At 38.7% G+C, this 17802-nt stretch overlaps 1 protein-coding gene across 1 annotated transcript in view; it reads left to right on the forward strand.

Annotated features, from left to right (window-relative positions):
• The window catches only part of KDM1B (lysine demethylase 1B), a 1151880-nt gene that overhangs the window by 259144 nt on the left and 874934 nt on the right, over window positions 1-17802 (forward strand). Inside the window, exon 5 of the mRNA XM_044065274.1 lies at window positions 15023-15134. Coding sequence (XP_043921209.1) covers window positions 15023-15134 — 112 coding nt within the window. The remainder of the gene's footprint in view (window positions 1-15022; window positions 15135-17802) is intronic.

A 17802-nucleotide genomic window follows, 5' to 3' on the forward strand; every position in this document is an offset into this window, starting at 1 on the left:
AGAAAGACATAAATATATATATATATATATATGTATATGTATATATATATATATATGTATATGTATATAATATACACCAAGATACATGTAATATTGAACAGAGGATTTCAGTAATATTGGTCATTTCACTGTTAGTACATTTTTTCAGATCATTTCTATTTACAGAGCAAGTTAAAGTGATTTAAGATAGTATATGGTTAAAACTCTTCAAAAGAATATTCTAGACTTTCTTGCATATTTGGGAGCCATACAGATATCCTCCCATTGTTTCTTTATGAATTTCTTATCCAGTCTCTTCCCAATCTTTTCTAACCTCCTCTAATTCCTATAGTTATCATACAGTGTTTTGTATGCCCTACTAAATATCCCATTTTTAACAGCACCCTCTATTCTAGATTCAGCTAAAAACTTGACCAATGCTGGTCTTTCAGTTAGGATCACCCTATTCCTTTCTCTTTGCCTGTACTCTGATATCAGTTCCTAATAGGGAAGACAGTGATCCCATTCTAATCAGCTCCTACTACTCTTATCCCTTTTATAAAGTCTATTACTGTGGTTATTATCCCTTTTAATTCTCTTCTGTTTTCTGTAGGTAGGATGTACATGTTCCTACAGTTATTCTTCTGCCTTCTCGGTACCCTTTTATCAGAACACCTTCCCTTTTCATCTACTTTCACGTCCAGTATTTGCACTTGGGCGCCCTTTCTTCTCAGTGTTATCACCCCCTCTTTAACTTCCTTCTGTAGCATTTGAGAAGTATCCCTCCATGAATCCCGTTTTATTAAGTCTTCATACTGTGTCTGGGTGAAATGGGTTTCCTGGGACATCATTATTTCTGCCTTACCCCCCTACTCAACTGTTCTAATATTTTCTGCTGTTTGCTCTTCTCATGTAATCCATGTATATTCCATATCAGAAGCCCTAATTCCCTTCTGCAGGGAGTTCCTAGTCTCATATCCCCCTCAATGTTAATGCCTGTCTTAACCACCTTTTATATATGTCTTGTTGCATAAACTACTTCTTCATGCTGGACTGCCATTTAAATGTCTTGTGTTTTTTTATTTGCTGCAAAACAGCAAAACTATTAATTGTATAACATCAACTACTTACACTGTATATAGATTCACTCCTATTAATCCCTCACTTGTCCCTTTCGTCTCCTTCCTCTGACCTGAGCTCTTTTGTGGCATCTAGTCTGCACTCCTCTCTTCTCCTCTTCCTCTATTCTATTGTATTTCTTATTTTTCTTAATTTGACTCCAAAATCGACATATTTCGCATTCCCCTCTGCTGCTGGGTAACATGAACAAATTTGCATTGCATTTACAAACCCCTTTTATTTTCCAAAATGCCTCTCTGAATCTTACTTCTCTTCTCTTGCACTTTCCCTGTCTGGCATGAAGGGAATTGCCTTAAGCAACACATCTCATGCTTATCCATTTCATTTCCATGGCGATTATTAGCCGTCTGTGTCACTTTCCCTCATCTTATTAGGCTATCAGTTATTGATGTGGATAAACATAGTCTGTCCCATTCAGATACTTATTGTACATTAGCATTGTTCTGCTACAGTCCAACCTATTGTGCATGAACTCTGGCAATGTCTCATTGCTGTATCACACTTTCTGAGAACATCATTTCCGGCCAAATAATTCTTCATTGTTCCTTACTTACTCACCCTTACATTTTACACTGCCCATATGTTTATCAATGCCTTTTTCATAGTTTCTTCCCTTTTAACTCATAATATAGCTTTTGCAGTCCCCCATACCTCCCGTTTACCAGATTAACATCTTTATGTTGTTGTAACAATTACTGTGTCTAGTCCAATGTGGGAGACTACCTTTACATTCCTCCACAACCAGATGGTGTAGGCATAGGTAACACTTATTAAACAGGAGCTCCTGTCTGCTGTCTGTGCTACATTTTGCTTCCAGTGAAAATATTTTTAACCGTTTATCCCCTTACTACTGTATTTATCTCCATGCGTGCTCTCCTCCTTCCCAAAATCTGAAAGGTTAGCCGAAGTCTCTAGTCCGTTCTGTGACTTTAGGTCCATTGTAGCACAGTCCATATTTCTCCATTCACTGCTCCTTTTTGAGTCCTGCTGCTCTTCTACTGGTGTTAACTGAGAGTTCCCTTTGTTCTTTTTCAAACTTTCCCTTGTTCTTTCAGAATTCAACTCCATCTGCTTCTTTTTTTGTTTCATCTAATGTTGGAGCAGCAGAAATGGTTTTGAAGGCAAAAGCTCTTATTCTCCATGTGTTGGCTGCATTGGTCCTTTCCTTCCGATTTCCCACTTCATGTTTGATAAGTGCTTTTTGTACTCTCCAAATTCAGACTCTGCTGCTTCTAAGAGTGTTTTTGCTCTTTTGGGAAAAACACTGTGAATACTGCAGTGTCCATTAGTTTAAATTTTAGTCCCATGTTTCAGCTGAAACAATTGCTTCTTTTCTTATCCATTCCCAGTGAGTAGTCCTGCTCCACATATGCTGGTTTGCCATTTATCACCAGGGTTTTCCCTTTTGTTCAATGGCTCTGGTAACATTCTTTCAGAGCGTTGCTGTACACTGATAATCCATTGGCCTCCGAAATGTTGGCAGCTACCCTGAGTTGGCAGGTACACTCTATACAATACAGTTTTCTTTCTGGGGATTCCTGTCTATTTACTGTGTTGCAATTCCATAAATTTTTTTTACAGTCTAGCTTTGACCCTTCTGCTACATTGGAGAATCTTAAATTTTCATGTTGTACTCAGTCCATATTTCTCCATTCACTGCTCCTTTTTGAGTCCTGCTGCTCTTCTACTGGTGTTAACTGAGAGTTCCCTTTGTTCTTTTTCAAACTTTCCCTTGTTCTTTCAGAATTCAACTCCATCTGCTTCTTTTTTTGTTTCATCTAATGTTGGAGCAGCAGAAATGGTTTTGAAGGCAAAAGCTCTTATTCTCCATGTGTTGGCTGCATTGGTCCTTTCCTTCCGATTTCCCACTTCATGTTTGATAAGTGCTTTTTGTACTCTCCAAATTCAGACTCTGCTGCTTCTAAGAGTGTTTTTGCTCTTTTGGGAAAAACACTGTGAATACTGCAGTGTCCATTAGTTTAAATTTTAGTCCCATGTTTCAGCTGAAACAATTGCTTCTTTTCTTATCCATTCCCAGTGAGTAGTCCTGCTCCACATATGCTGGTTTGCCATTTATCACCAGGGTTTTCCCTTTTGTTCAATGGCTCTGGTAACATTCTTTCAGAGCGTTGCTGTACACTGATAATCCATTGGCCTCCGAAATGTTGGCAGCTACCCTGAGTTGGCAGGTACACTCTATACAATACAGTTTTCTTTCTGGGGATTCCTGTCTATTTACTGTGTTGCAATTCCATAAATTTTTTTACAGTCTAGCTTTGACCCTTCTGCTACATTGGAGAATCTTAAATTTTCATGTTGTACTCTGTCTTCTAGCTCCATCAACTTCTCAGTGGTTTCTTTCCTTCTTGAACTGCTTCATGCTCCACCAGTATGCTAGAATGTCCCTTCTCTACTTTTTTAGCCATGTAGTCTCATCTGAGTGATCTGCTACTTTGCATTAAATTTCTTCCATTTTATCTGTCTTCTGTATATGCATAGCAAGAGTCCTTCATTTTCTTTATCTTACAGTGCACTTTGTGGAGATTTTCTTCTATTTCTGACATCCTTGCTTCTTTTTGTTGACTTGGGGCTTTCACAGTATTTTGGAGGTCTGATCTCTTGTTATCCAAATAGGCAGCTGTACAACTATATCTTGCTTTAACAATTGCCTTTTTTAACCTTTGTTTTATTTCCCTTTTGCCATAAGTACACTTTAATGTCTTAGCAATGTTCTTGATTGAACCAAGAATTCCCAGAGTCACTTTTAAAAACTCATTTTAATTTTGCTTTGAAGAGAGTGCTGAGCTGCGCATCATCTCAGCGCTCTGTACTGGAAGTCTCTTTTAACTATTCAGAATTGATCACCTGGTCTATAATAGTACTTTCATAAGTTTCCACTCACACACCTATTTTAGTTCTCTTAATTGGCATATGCATTTTTTTTCTCTCTAGTGCTTCTTTCAAAGATTAGCTTGGTGTAACAGCCTACCACTTCATCTTTTAGGTGTTAGATGTCTTTGTCACTCGCAGTTTATTGTTTTGCAGACTTAGCCATCTTTTTATGTAGTTCTCATTTTTAGACTATTCAGTAACACTCATTAGAGCAGGTCATGTATGTATGCCACCACTTTTCAAGAGTAATGAGTTACTATTTCCTGGCATTGTGTGTGTGTGTGTTTTTTTTAATACTGCAGAGCTTAGCAGGGTAGCAGTATGTAATATAGATGTGACTTAGTATCTACAATGCTTTTTCAGTTATTACTTCAAATTTTCCAGCTTATTTTCATGTTCCCCTTTGTTTCATCATTGTGTTATTGTTCTCTCCTTAATATGCAGTTGCTATAGTCAGCTGTGTGTCATCTGTATTTTTTAGTCTTCCCACTGCCTTTTAGCTGTAGCATGCTTCTCTAGATTTATGGAGACCTCTTTTGATTACAACTTCACATTAAAAATGTCAAATGATTGTGAGATTTTATAAAATAATCCTAAACTTCAGAAGATTTCATGTGCTCATTGTACCATATTCCACGCTTTTTACAGTGCTGCTAACTCGTGCAGCAGACAGTACAGCCCGGAACCCTTATTTTCAGTAAGGTGTAGATTATGTAGGGTAACGTAACTAGGCAAGTTACAGCCCTAACAGTCTCAAACAACTAGTTTAAAAGACTGTCTTTCAGTTCCACACATCATCCCCAATTACTGATGAACTTTTTTCTATTGTTGCTGGAAAGACATCATGGTTGCTAGCAGCCTCCATATGTGGTCAGACAGCATTATCACTGTAGGAAGAATGTAGCTGGTCCCCACTAAAATACCTCCAATTAGATAATGCAACTCAATACTTTAACAATGCATTCTTAGAAACCCTAGATAAAGTAGTCCCAATCAGGAAAGTCTGCATAAGATCCAAACCTATCCCATGGCTAACAAAACATACTAAACTCCTTATAACACAACAAGACAGGGCTTGGTCCCATTGCCTAGCTAACAAAAAACAGACAAACCTCTAAAACTACCAACGATTAAGAAACGCAGTCAAAATGCAAATAAAAATAGGCAAAAAAAAAAACCCTTACTACTTCCCAACCCAACAGAAACATCAAAATAACCCCCAGAAATTTTGGGCCTCTATAAACCAACTACTCAATCCAAAACATTCCTCTACCCTAATCCCTCCACTCCACGTACCACTGAAAAGATAGCCTCTCAACTCAACTGCCATTTCACTAATTCCATCCTTTCCCTGCTTGACCAAAAAGCCACCAAACCACTGACTGTACCTACCACTTCTACCGACAATCCAATAACATTTAGCCTTAAACCTATACCTACAAGATGCATCAATAATCGTTTCCATTAAACCTTCCACACTAGCAGCCGACCTGCTTCCCAATGTTTTCCTGAAACTGGCAGGTGATGCTATTTCTTACCCCATTTCCATACTAATAAATCTTTCTATTGCCAAGCAATATGTTCCCAAACTCTTGAAGATATCTCATATCATTGCCCTACACAAAAAAGGCACCTTGACACCACTATTGAACTACAGACCCATCGCTATACTCCCTCCACTGATTAATTTCTCGAAATGTGTACACTTCCAAATTCTTCCCTATCTCCTTAACAATAATCTTCTCTCAAACGCACAGCATGAATTCAGACCCAAGCATAGCACCACATCTGCCCTAATCAGCTTCACAATCTTGGTAAACCAATCTCGATACAACAGCCTTTATAGTCCATCAGTCTTCCTAGACACTGTCAAAAGCATTTGACACAGTCTTGCACCAAAAACTACTGTACCAACTAGCCTCCTTTAAACTTTTCGCATTCTACACTGTCATGGTTCCACAGCTACTTGTCGGATAGACAGCAGGTCGTTAAATGGCTAGACGAAATATCATCACTATTACCAGTCTCAGTGGGGTACCCCAAGGTTCCATTCTTGGTCCACTTCTCTTTACAATCTTTACAAATGCTCTCAACTCTGCGACCACATCAGCTAGCATCATACACTATGCAGATGGTTCTACACTCATCTGCTCAGCCACCTCAATCCCCAAACTCTTGCAAAAAACACAAAAGGTTTTTACAGATGTAGAACACTGCCTTTCTGCCAATCAACTAATACTTAACCCCAACAAGACCAAGTTACTGTTATTTTCCACCAATAAAATAGGTCAACTACTCATCCCATTTGCCAGTTACTCTACTAACAACACCAAAATTGAGCCAGTAGACCATGCCAAATTACTAGTTGTTACGACTGACGAATCCCTCAGTTATGACCTGCACATATCACTAACAATCAAAAAGGTCCTCATAAAACTTGAGTCACTCTACAGAGCTAGACCATTCCTCACCGACTCCACTAAAACTACCGTTGCCCAAACCATCTATTATCTTCACTGTTGTATGCCTCCCCAATGTTCACAAACTTAAAGAAATCAAACCTAAATGAACTTGGAAGCCTGCTACAGCAAAATAGCTCGGTTCACCTTTAACCTCCCAAACAGAACTCATCATTGCTCAGAACTTCAAAAACTAGGCTGGTTGGAACTCCCTAACCTATTACACCTCAGCCAACTAAAAATCTGTCATTCTGTCATCTACCAGCCAGACAAATGTCCATTCCTGAAAAATCTACTGAAACCCTATACTAACAGGACCTTTCACTCATCCAACAAACTTCTAGGAATCACTAAAGCCAATAATAGCTGTGCAGATGCCTTAGTCTCAAACCTCATTTCCCAAATTTGAAACTCAGTTGCCAGGCCCATACTTGGCACAGCTAACTCCTCCAAATTCAAAAGTCTTCTGAAAGCCAACTTGTCTGCAAACTGACTATGCTCCTGCTCATCACCAGGATGAGCCGTTAGATTTATTTAATTCTAGACCTTATTTCATCCTCTCTCTATCCCCCTAACACTTATTTTCCTTGTTAGCTTTCTTACTTTTCTTCTCTTCTCCCCTCAATCTCATGTCCGGATTATTTTACCGCGTATCTTCTACTATAATAACTTAATTCTGGTGAGGACATCATCCCTTCCCAGGCAAAAATACTTTAAAATCTTTTTTCTAAAAGTGCTTGCTTTCAAAGACCACCTGCTGTAAGGTGTAATATGTGTTATTTATAATCCTACTGCATTATTTTGTAACACTGTTGCTGCACCACCTCAATGCAGTATCTCAATGCAGTATGTATTGTTATTTATTCTGTAACCTCGTCTATTTTTTCTTTCTTCTTCCTATATCTGTCTTTTAATACCATCTTAATTTCAATATGTGTCTGCTGCTGATAATATACCAATATGTATTTGCTACTGATTGTGTAACCTCTTGTTTATGCATTTTTTTGTTCAATGTTACCACTGTTTTTTGTAAAAATGTAATTTGGAGCTTTTCTCCCTAGGCCTCCACTGAAAACGGGCCTTTTTGGCTCAGTCGGACACTCCCGGTGAACAAATGTTAAATAAGTACCATACACCTTTAGCAAAAACATACATAATTAAACTGTACAGGTCTGCCAGTCCCTTGAGCATAAGGCATCAGCATTAGTTGAGACCATCAATAATCACAAATGTCCTTGACCATCACTAGTCACAAATGTCCTTGAGATTTTTTCTGGTTAATTTCTTTTATATTGTGATCAAAGAGTAAATCATTTTGGCCATTTGGAACCTAAATAAGAAAGGAAACCCACTCCTTTTAAACCTCAGTCAAGGGACCTTAAAGTGTTGACATTAAGAGCAACAAAGATGATTTGATTTATTTCTACTCAAACATGCCAGTGAAGTCTGTTTTACATCATTTTTTTAGCCATCTGGTATTGGAGATAGTGGAATGGGAAAAGGATACACAAGTATTTCAGTAGGTGTTTAAACAGGGATGTATTCAATATACTTTATTTATTTATTTATTTATTTATATTTCTTGACAGGGAGTGTCCGACTGGACGTAGGTCCATTTTCAGCGGAGGCTCGGGGAGAAAAACTCCACAGTTAAAATAAACAGACAGTAGTTACATTGGATTACATAGCGATTAACAATTTACATAGCAATTACTTACAGCATATTTACAGATGAAGAACATAGTACATCAGTAGACAACTAGAATCTTTATCTGTGAAGTACATAACAGACATTAACAAATGTTACAATAAGAAGTTCCTGCTGTATAATAAGTAGTAAGCTTATGAGCATCTGAGCTTGCTATAATCAAGGTAGTTAGTGGAGTGGAATGAAAGGTAATGGTTGGATGGGGTGGGTGATATTAGAGTGGGAGTTGCAAGGGCATAGCCAGCATGTTTTTAGGTGCGCTTTTAGTAAAGTTTTGAAGTGGGTGCATGATGGTATGGAGTTAATTGTGGGTGGCAGGGAGTTCCAGAATTTGGCTGTGGTGCAAGAGAATAGTGCTTCACCAGCAGAGTTATTGGCTTTAGTGATCTGCAAGTGATTTTTGTTGCTGGATTTTAGTGGTCTGGTGGTGCGATAGGGTTGGAGTAGGTTCTGGAGGGATGGGACATTTAGTGGATGGTTTACTAGTTTGTGGGTGAGTGAGAGTTGATACCATTGAAGGAGGTGAGGGAGTTCATCCAGCCCAGTTCAGCAAGTGAGAGAGAGTGGTGACTACGGTAGGATGCCCCTGTGGCCAATTTGCCAATTTTGTTGTAGCAAGTCTCTAGCTGGTTTAGATCGCATTGCCTTAGGTTGGTGTATATTGGAGAGGCATAAAGTAGGGTGGAGATAAAGTAGGAATTTGCTATTGAAATCTTTGCTGCTTTGGTGAGAAGTTGCTTATTTCTGTATAACGCTCCTAGTTTTTTGTGGACTTTTTTATGCTCATGGATATGTGAATGTCAAGTTTTAGATTGTCTATTTCCACTCCTAGCAATTTGGTGTGTTCAGTTGTGTATATAGTGGTGTTGTCTTTGCTGTGATGTTAAAGTGAGAGTTGTTTTGAGTATGTTTGGTGGGTTGAAGATGAGTAGTTTAGTTTTGTTTGGGTTGAGTATTAATTGGGTATCGGATAACCAAGTTTCAACAGAGGAAAAGGCTTCCTGTGTGACTTTCTGCAGTTTGGGTAGGGACTGGGCTGAACAGATGATGGTTGAGTCATCTGCGTATTGTATGAGTGTGCCATGTTTGGTGGCAGAGGCTAGATTGTTGGGGAAAACAGAGAAGAGTAGGGGTCCAAGGATGGATCCTTGGGGAACCCCTATGGAGACAGGTAGTTGGGGAGATATGTCATTCTGCCATACAACGGATTGTTGGCGGTCAGACAGGTAACTCTGAAACCAGTTGGTGACTGATTGTGAGAAGGATAGGTTAGTGAGGACAGAGATAAGTTGTTTGTGCCGGACCATGTCAAATGCTTTAGATAGGTCTAGGAAAGTAGCAGAGGAGAGATAGCCATTGTTTTTATGCTGAAGGATAGTGTTAGTGAAGGAGAGTAGTGGTGGTGCTATGGTTTGGTTGGAAACCATGCTGAGTGTTGGAAAGGAGGTTGTTAGTAAGGAGGTAGTCTGAGACCTGAGAGTGTATGCATCTCTCTAGTATTTTGGAGAGTGGAGAGAGAATAGCTATGGTGTGGTAATTGGTTAGTTCTGTGGAGGGTGTGTCTTTGTGGAGGGGAATTTTATGTGATACTTTCCACAGTGTGGGAACGTAACTTTCTGACAGAGATCGGTTAATCAGGATGGATACTGGGTAGGCCAGAGCATCAGCTGCGATTTGTAGGTATTCACTTGGGGGGGGGGTGTCTGCTGCTAATTTGGTGGGCTTAAGTTTAGTTAAGAGTTTTTTATGTTGGAGGTAGGTACAGGAGAAAAAGAGAAGGCAGTGGGGAGATTACTAGTTGAAGGTGTGGGTTGGAGGGGAGGGGGTTGTGTTGTTTAGCCAGTGATAGTATGGTTTGTGTGAAGTGTGTGTTGAATGACGTAGCAATATTTTCTGAGGAGTGAGGGGTGTTAGAAGGAGGGGTACTGACTTTGCCTGGGTGGACGGACGATGGAGTTTATGGAGGACCATCCAGGACTTTGCCTGGGTGGAGGATGGAGTTTATGGAGGACCAGAATTGTTTGGGGCTGTGTTGGGAGGAGTCTAGGGCAGACTGGTAGCATTGGAATTTGTCCTGTTTTATTAGTTTTTTGACTCTATTGCGTAGTTCTAGGAATTTCTGTCTAGTTGAGGGGGTTTTGGTTTTGCGCCAGTGCTCACAGGCTTTATTCCTGTTTTTCATTTCTGACTTGGTAGTTTTCTGTAGCCATGGGGAGGGTTGTGCTTTTATTCTGGAAAGTCTTATGGGAGCATGGTAATTAAGGATGCTCAGGAAGGTAGTATTAAAAAATTCAACTGCGTCATCAAGATTGAGGTACTTTAGAGGATGCTAGTTACATTATTTGAGGGATGAGAAGAATGTGAGTGGGTTAAAGTTTATTTTTTTACGTATTTGACAGTACATGACAGGTTTAGCTTGGTATAGGTTTTTTTTTTTTGAGTAGGAATGTTGGGGAGTGATCACTGAGGCTATCTGATAAGCAGCCGGTTATATATGACTGGGGGCTCTTACTGACTAGTATCCAATCCAGGGTAGTGTGCTTGCTGGAGTTTTTATTTATCCTGGTTGGCGACTGGACTAGTTGGGTGAAGCCATGAATGTTTACATGATGGGTTGGATGGTTGCCAGAACAGGATTGCCAGTCAATATTGAAATCACCTAAAATGATAGTTTCTTAGGGGAGATGGTGGGTAGACCAGCTGAAGAGGTTTTCTAGTGGAGGGATGTTTTGGCCAGGTGGGAAGTAGCATCCAATTATGTTGATGGTTTTGTTTTGGTTTATTTTGAGGTCGGTATATATTATTTCTTCATTGCCTATTTGTGGAGCTGATGATTTTAAGATCTGGATGTTTAGATGCTGTGTAAATATTATAGCTACACCGCCTCCTTTCTTGTTTAGCCGGTCTACTCTTAGTATGCCATAACCTGTAGGGAGTATTTGCTCACTGGTAATGTGAGGTTTTAGCCAGGTTTCTGTCAGGATGACTATATCTGGGGAGTACAAGTCTATGGTGGCATGGAGTTCATGGACTTTGTTGGATATACTTCTAATATTTAAGCTTAGTAGAAGGAAGTCACTTGGCTTCCTGTTGGCTGTAATATGGGAGAAGTTGTGGTTTCTAGTCTGATTATGAGGATTATGAGATCTCTGGTGAATGTGAACCTGCCCTGTGTGTGCTGTATGACTCCTGAAACGTGGCAGAGAGTCTCCAGTGTTTCTCTATAGATCAGAGGGAATGGTTTATGTATGTTTTTCCCATACATTCTTATGTTGATGATTCTTTTTGAAGGTCATTTAATGAGTATAGTCTTAATAGCACCTTGCACTTTGGCAAAAGGCCACTAGATAAAATACTTTTTGTTTCCAGGACTGAGCCTTTGTTACTTTTCCTTCTCCATCATCTTCTGCTTTGCATTTCCCTTTGAACAGACAGTGGGGACTAATCTCATCCATTGTCAAGCCTTTGCAACTATGTGATTGATTGTTCCACACAACGTAAAGATTTTATTTATTTTTGAATACTATGGCTATTTTAGATGCATCCAAAAGAACATCACTATGAAAAGTTGTTTTCTGTTAAGTACATTTTAATTTATGACTTGGTGATTATTTTTTTTTCTTTTTCCATTATCTTTTTAGCCATTTTTACTTGTCTAAAACCTGTCTGATTTGACACTGTTATTTTTGTAGCAGCTATTCATCTATTTCCTTGTTTATTTATATATCTATGCACTTGTTTATGCATTTATTTTATTATTTTCACAACTGTGTACAATTTTTTATTGCTTTCACAAAAAAAGTTTAGTTTCTTAACCACGATTTGTTCACTGGCCGAGTGGAGAAACAGCTTCAGATCTGGAAGTGAATATGTATTTCTGTTTCTGCTTGACAAAACCAACGATACCTATAAGGACCTTCCACTCCATTTTCTTTGATAAATTAAAAGATGATCAGACAATGTTGAAGCTTGGGTTATATTAAAAAAAAATCTGCAGGTTTTTCTGTCACTAATTGTAAGAGGTTTTTGACCGAGGTAAGCAAGCCTGTTGCTGTTTTTTTGCTGTCTTGCTGCAAAATGTATTATTATGGGACATCTGTGCTGCTGCAATATGGGCATGAGTAAGCTCTTTAATAGGACATAATCAGTTCTGATGTAATTTTGAATAAAAATCTTGCACCAACTAAAAGTTGAACCTCTTTATTTACACAAAGACAGCAAGATTACCTTAATGTTTTATAGGCTTTATACTTTACCAGGGGCATTTATTTTCTATTTTAATTTTACTTGGAAAGGCATTTGTATTGTGGTAGAAGAAGATTATTGGAAGAGGTTAGGCTTTGGTTTAGAGTTGTAGTCTTCCTGCTTTTCTCATTGAATTACTATGTTATCGGCTCCAGTCATCCAACAAAATAGATCCAGAGATCCAGAGTCATCTTTACAGAAATTACCCAAGGAGAGTAGAATAACCTAAGTAGCACATTTTGGGGAGGTAGGGGGAAACCCAACACCCAGACAAGAACAGGAAAAGCATGATGATGCTCTGCAGACAGTATCCAGGGTCGAAGGTGTGAGCCTTAACGCTCTGGAGTTAAAGGCCACAGCATTGATTACTGAGGCACCAGTTTATCTGTATACTCATTGACTGTGATTCTGACCTGAAGTGTGTATTTGATGCAAAAGCCAATATTTCCTTTAGAGTTGCCCTTATGATTGTTTGTCTTAGTCAGAAATCCTGCACCCTTTAGCTCTTTATCTCTAAAATATTAGTTTGATGAAGCGAGTGTAATAGCCCACTGTGTGATTACTCTGTGATACTTTTGCTCTTTCCATATTTTTTCGTATTTGAATTTGACACCTTCCTCCATGTGTCCATTTTGTCTTTTGATTTCAAGTTTTCATTTATGAAATGGCACAAGAACGTGTCATAGTGTGCTCATTAAAACACATAAGCAGCTAGGTGTCTAAACAGTATTTAAAACAATTGTAGCATTTTGTTAAAAAAAAAAAAAAAAAAAAACTTTTTCTTACAGCCATTTCTTCAGAATGAGAATCATAAGATTGTTTTGATTTTGTACTGATTAACATACAGGCCATTTTTTGGTAATGCACATCAGTTATTTCAGTCTGTGAGCATAGCTGTTGTGTTTCCAGTTTAATATTTACAAACCTCTCCTCACAGCTGGTAGCTGTCTCTACTCTAGCTGCATAGATCTTGGAAATGTATTACCCTAGCACTTAGGCAAACCATTTAATGCATCTGTCTTTAAACATGGCCTGCAACTATACTTTACCGACTCTTGGAATTGCCCTGTTCATCTTGAGTATATCATCACTAGACATTTTCACTCCATCCTGACTCTACCTTTTTATACATCTAGAACACATCTCCTGCACTTCCTGCATCTTGAACAATATCTATGCAGTGTCGCTGACTAGTATATCACATCTGAATTCATACTCTTCCACGTACATCTCTCCACAATACTCCCTTCCTTCACATCTGACTCATCTTCTCACATTTTCTCTCAACACTACCACTTCTTTCCATCTGCCTCATTAATCCCCCTTTCTCCACTATCACCTAACAATTTGTATATATACTTCCACAGCGTTGTTGCCTTATAGTAAGATGCTGTCCGGTTCGATTCTCAGCTAGAGCATCTTCTGCATGCAGACATGCGTGCATGGGCGTACATTCGTTGAAGGTTGTGCATAAGAGCTGGTAACTCTGCACGTAAAAATCAACTACCAATCATTAGCGGACCGGAGTTCCGCTGGGGCGACCCCTAACTGGGAAAAGCCGAAAGACACAAACAAACAAACTTCCACAGAATGGCTTTATACAAAGTTTGTCTTTTCTGTAATACTGATCTGTGTCTTTTAGAAACTGTTCTATTCGCGTGCTTGTCATCCGTACTTTTAATTTTTGTACTATATATTATACTCTGTGTCACTTAAAAACTTGCTAGGTTCTCATTTTACTTTTGTGTATAAATTTTATACTCATTTTCATTCTGTCTCTGGGCCTTTTCTACTCAGGCCTCTGCTGAAAAAGGGCCGTTACTCATTCTGACAGACAAATAAAAATAGAGGTCAGTTCTTCAGAATTTAGGCATATATTTTGTTTTCATACCTTGCCTTTTCATGAAACTGCCAAAGCTCCTGAAATAAGTTATTTAAGCCTCACAGATATGCACACAGTCGCCTCACAGCAAGAGGTTCTCCGGTTCGATCCTCGGCTGGGGTGCCTTCTGTGCGGAGTCTGCATGTCCTCCCTGTGGTCAAGTGGATTTCCTCTGGGTGCTCCGGTTTCCTCCCACATCCCAAAGACGTGCTGTAGGTGGATTGGACACTCTAAATTGCCCCTAGGTATGAGTGCGTGTGTGTGCCTTCTGTGGAAGGTTGGGCGCAGGGCTGGCAACTCGACACTGTAAAACTCCACTGCCAATCATGAGCGGACAGGTGTTCCGCTGTGGCGACCCCTAACCGGGAAAACCCGAAAGAAGAAGAAGAAGATGTGCACACAGTATTAATCTTCATGTTCTGAGGGGCTTCTTGGTTGCTGTTTCTCTTTTTTTGAACAGAATAAATATATTTCTACATCAAATATTATTTTACAGGATTTGTTACCTACCATGATGTTTTCTTTAATGTTGTATGACTTTATTCTGAGGAATGTGACTACATGCTGAACAGACTTCAGTATGGCACAATTGAATTTGCCACTCTTCTTATCTTGGTTAAAGTATAAGTTTACATGCTTTTACAAATCTAGTTATGCTTTTATGTACTAAATTATTTATTTTCTGTGAAGTAATTATTTGTTTTTTGGATTTTGTAGCCATAAGGATGGTTATGAAAAGTATGCTAAGTGGAAAAGAATTTGGACCGGCAATGGCAAAAGTGAACCCAGTCTTAAAGCATTCATGGCTGACCAACAGCTTCCTTACTGGGTAAGTGCAAAAAGAAAAATAAATAACTCCTGTATATCAGTGGGTTTACTGTTAGTACTGTTTAATATGTCTAGGGAAAAAAAAACTTGCTGTGTAGCTAGTCAGCAGTCTATTTATTTACATTACTTGACGAATGATCCAAGTATCCTTACTAAGAACCTGACCTTTGTTCATGTGCATACCTGGCATTAGTGGGAGGCACTGTCAGAGTAAAATAAGATGTTAAGCCATCAGCCTGAGGTATTCAGTAATGGCACCAGACTCAAAATTGCAAAGCTATAATGCAACAGCATACTGAGTACAGTTGCCATAACAGCCTCTTCTCTACTGTCAGCTGCCTGTTGCCTGAAAGGCTAAATGTATTTATGGGTATTCATCAGGCTTAAAGGTACAAGCAGAGTTTTACACACACAGACATATGCCCGTGCAAACACCTGCACATACACACACACAAGAAAAGTAACATAAAACCATCATTGTTATAATCTCCCCTCATAACAGCCTCTACTCTACTGTCAGCTGCCTGTTGCCTGAGTTTCTCCTTTGATAATCACATCGCCACAGTAGTCAGGAAATCCTTCTACATGGCACACCTAATCACAAAAGATTTCTCATCCAGGAAAAAAGAGGTCATTGCTCCCCTTTACTCATCACTCATTAGACCCATTATAGAGAACAACGACCTTTTTGGTATGTACCTCACAAGACATCTACAACAACTGGAAAGGCCACATAAATACATCACAAAGAGGATTACCGGCCTCAAACAGATGCCCTACACAGACTGTCTTAAAAAAACACCAGCCTACTTAGAGGCAATCTCTGCCTAACATACAAAGTTATGTTAAACCCAGAGCTGTTGGACATGCTCCACTTAAAGAAATCCCAATCTCTCCGAGCTACATGCTCTAGCGACCTAAACCTTGTCACCACAATAAACCGAATATGCTGGAGGTATAGATTCCTGTCCCAGAGACTTCCCATACTCTGGAACAAACTACCCATGTATATCAAACAAAGCTCCTCATTAGCACCCTTCAAGAAAAATCTTGATGAATGGATGGGAGATAGGAAATTCACCCCGGGGATCACTTCTGTGGCTCTGCTTGACAGGGGCACAGGAAAATCATTTTCTTGGGTGGCAAAAGCCAGGGTACCATTTGGCTAGGCTTATATAAGCCCTAGGGCCAATAGCCTAGTACCTACCTATGAACCCAAGGAGATAGACGTGGTCTTTAAAAGGCTTGTGTACAATTACTAACTTCGATGCCCACACTTGACATTGTTGAACTGAATGCAACACTTTCAGGAAGGAATTTTAAACTCTGTACACATTTTTAACTTTTCAAACAGCAGCTTTTGTGGTAGTCACAACGTTCAAGTAAAAAGAATCATTCTCACATTAGCCCATGATCATAGCTGCACTCTGTATTGTTTTAGCAAACAAACTTCTTGAGTATGACTAGTCACTTGAACTGGTACATAACCAGTTGAAGAAAGAGGGCTAGACAGATGGCTAAAGTTTCAAAATCTTTTCTCAGGTGTCTGCATGGACCAGCCTGGGTAGCATTTGACAGACATGAATTAGAATTCACTGCCATCTGGGAAGCCTTATGATTTGTCTCTAACTCAGAACTTCTACCTTTATCTCTGATAGCAGGTTGTGTCATTGCATTTGATGAAATTGATATACTTTGGTTAGTTAAATACCATTTTTTGCTTGAAACCTGAGTATGGCTCTTTGATATGTAGCACAGTGGGTCCTTCATCTGTTTTTATAATGCAGGCTCATGGTTCATCTGCATTATGTACTGTAATTTTAGCTGTTTCCCATCTTTTCTTCCACTCCACCTTTAGATGCACTGACCTGGTTGAATCTGAGTGGAATATCCTCAGTTGTAGGAGTGTTTATAAGCATTTCTTAACAAATTTGAAAGGCATAGTCTGTGGTTTCATTTTGGATTCCACTGTAGATATAGTGCTGAAATGTTAAACTGAGGTCCCATCTACCCGAGTTCATGGTAGCTCCAATGGATATAAAAGATCGCACAACATTTATTGAAAGTAATAGATGAACTTTATTGAAAAGCAGAAATGTTTATACTTCCAAAAATTAAAATAATTATAATTAAATAACAAAAGCAAAAATTAACAGAAGTATATCTGACATATAATGTAAAATTGCAATTAAGTTCCCCAGCTTTGTTTACTATAACTAACATTGATTCCCCATGATAAATGCACAGTCCCAAAGTTTATTATACAGTAAATTATCACATTCAGAAAGCTGTAATATCTATATTGCACTTGACAATCATCTTATATTTATCACAAATATGTGTAGAAGCATTACTATAATGACCACACTATAAATATCTATATTTTAAGTATCATACAAATTGTCCCAAAATACTTTAACTCTTTGATAGAGCATGCTAAATGGTTTATTCTTTTTGGCAGTTATGGCATAATCTCCCAGCTTTTACTTTATACTTAATTTGTTCTTTAACTAAGTCTCTTTCATAACATCAGTCACTAATGAAAGTTATGTTTCATTGGTATGTTTTTAAATCTCACAAATCTATCCATTCTGGTGTAATAAAATTTATTAAGATTCTTCCACCTTCTGTCATAATAATAATAATAATAAGAATCCACAATGAATTTG

The sequence above is a fragment of the Protopterus annectens genome, chromosome 3.part0, assembly GCF_019279795.1.
Source record: "Protopterus annectens isolate FY-2018-M chromosome 3.part0, PAN1.0, whole genome shotgun sequence".
Lineage (NCBI taxonomy): Eukaryota > Metazoa > Chordata > Ceratodontiformes > Protopteridae > Protopterus > Protopterus annectens.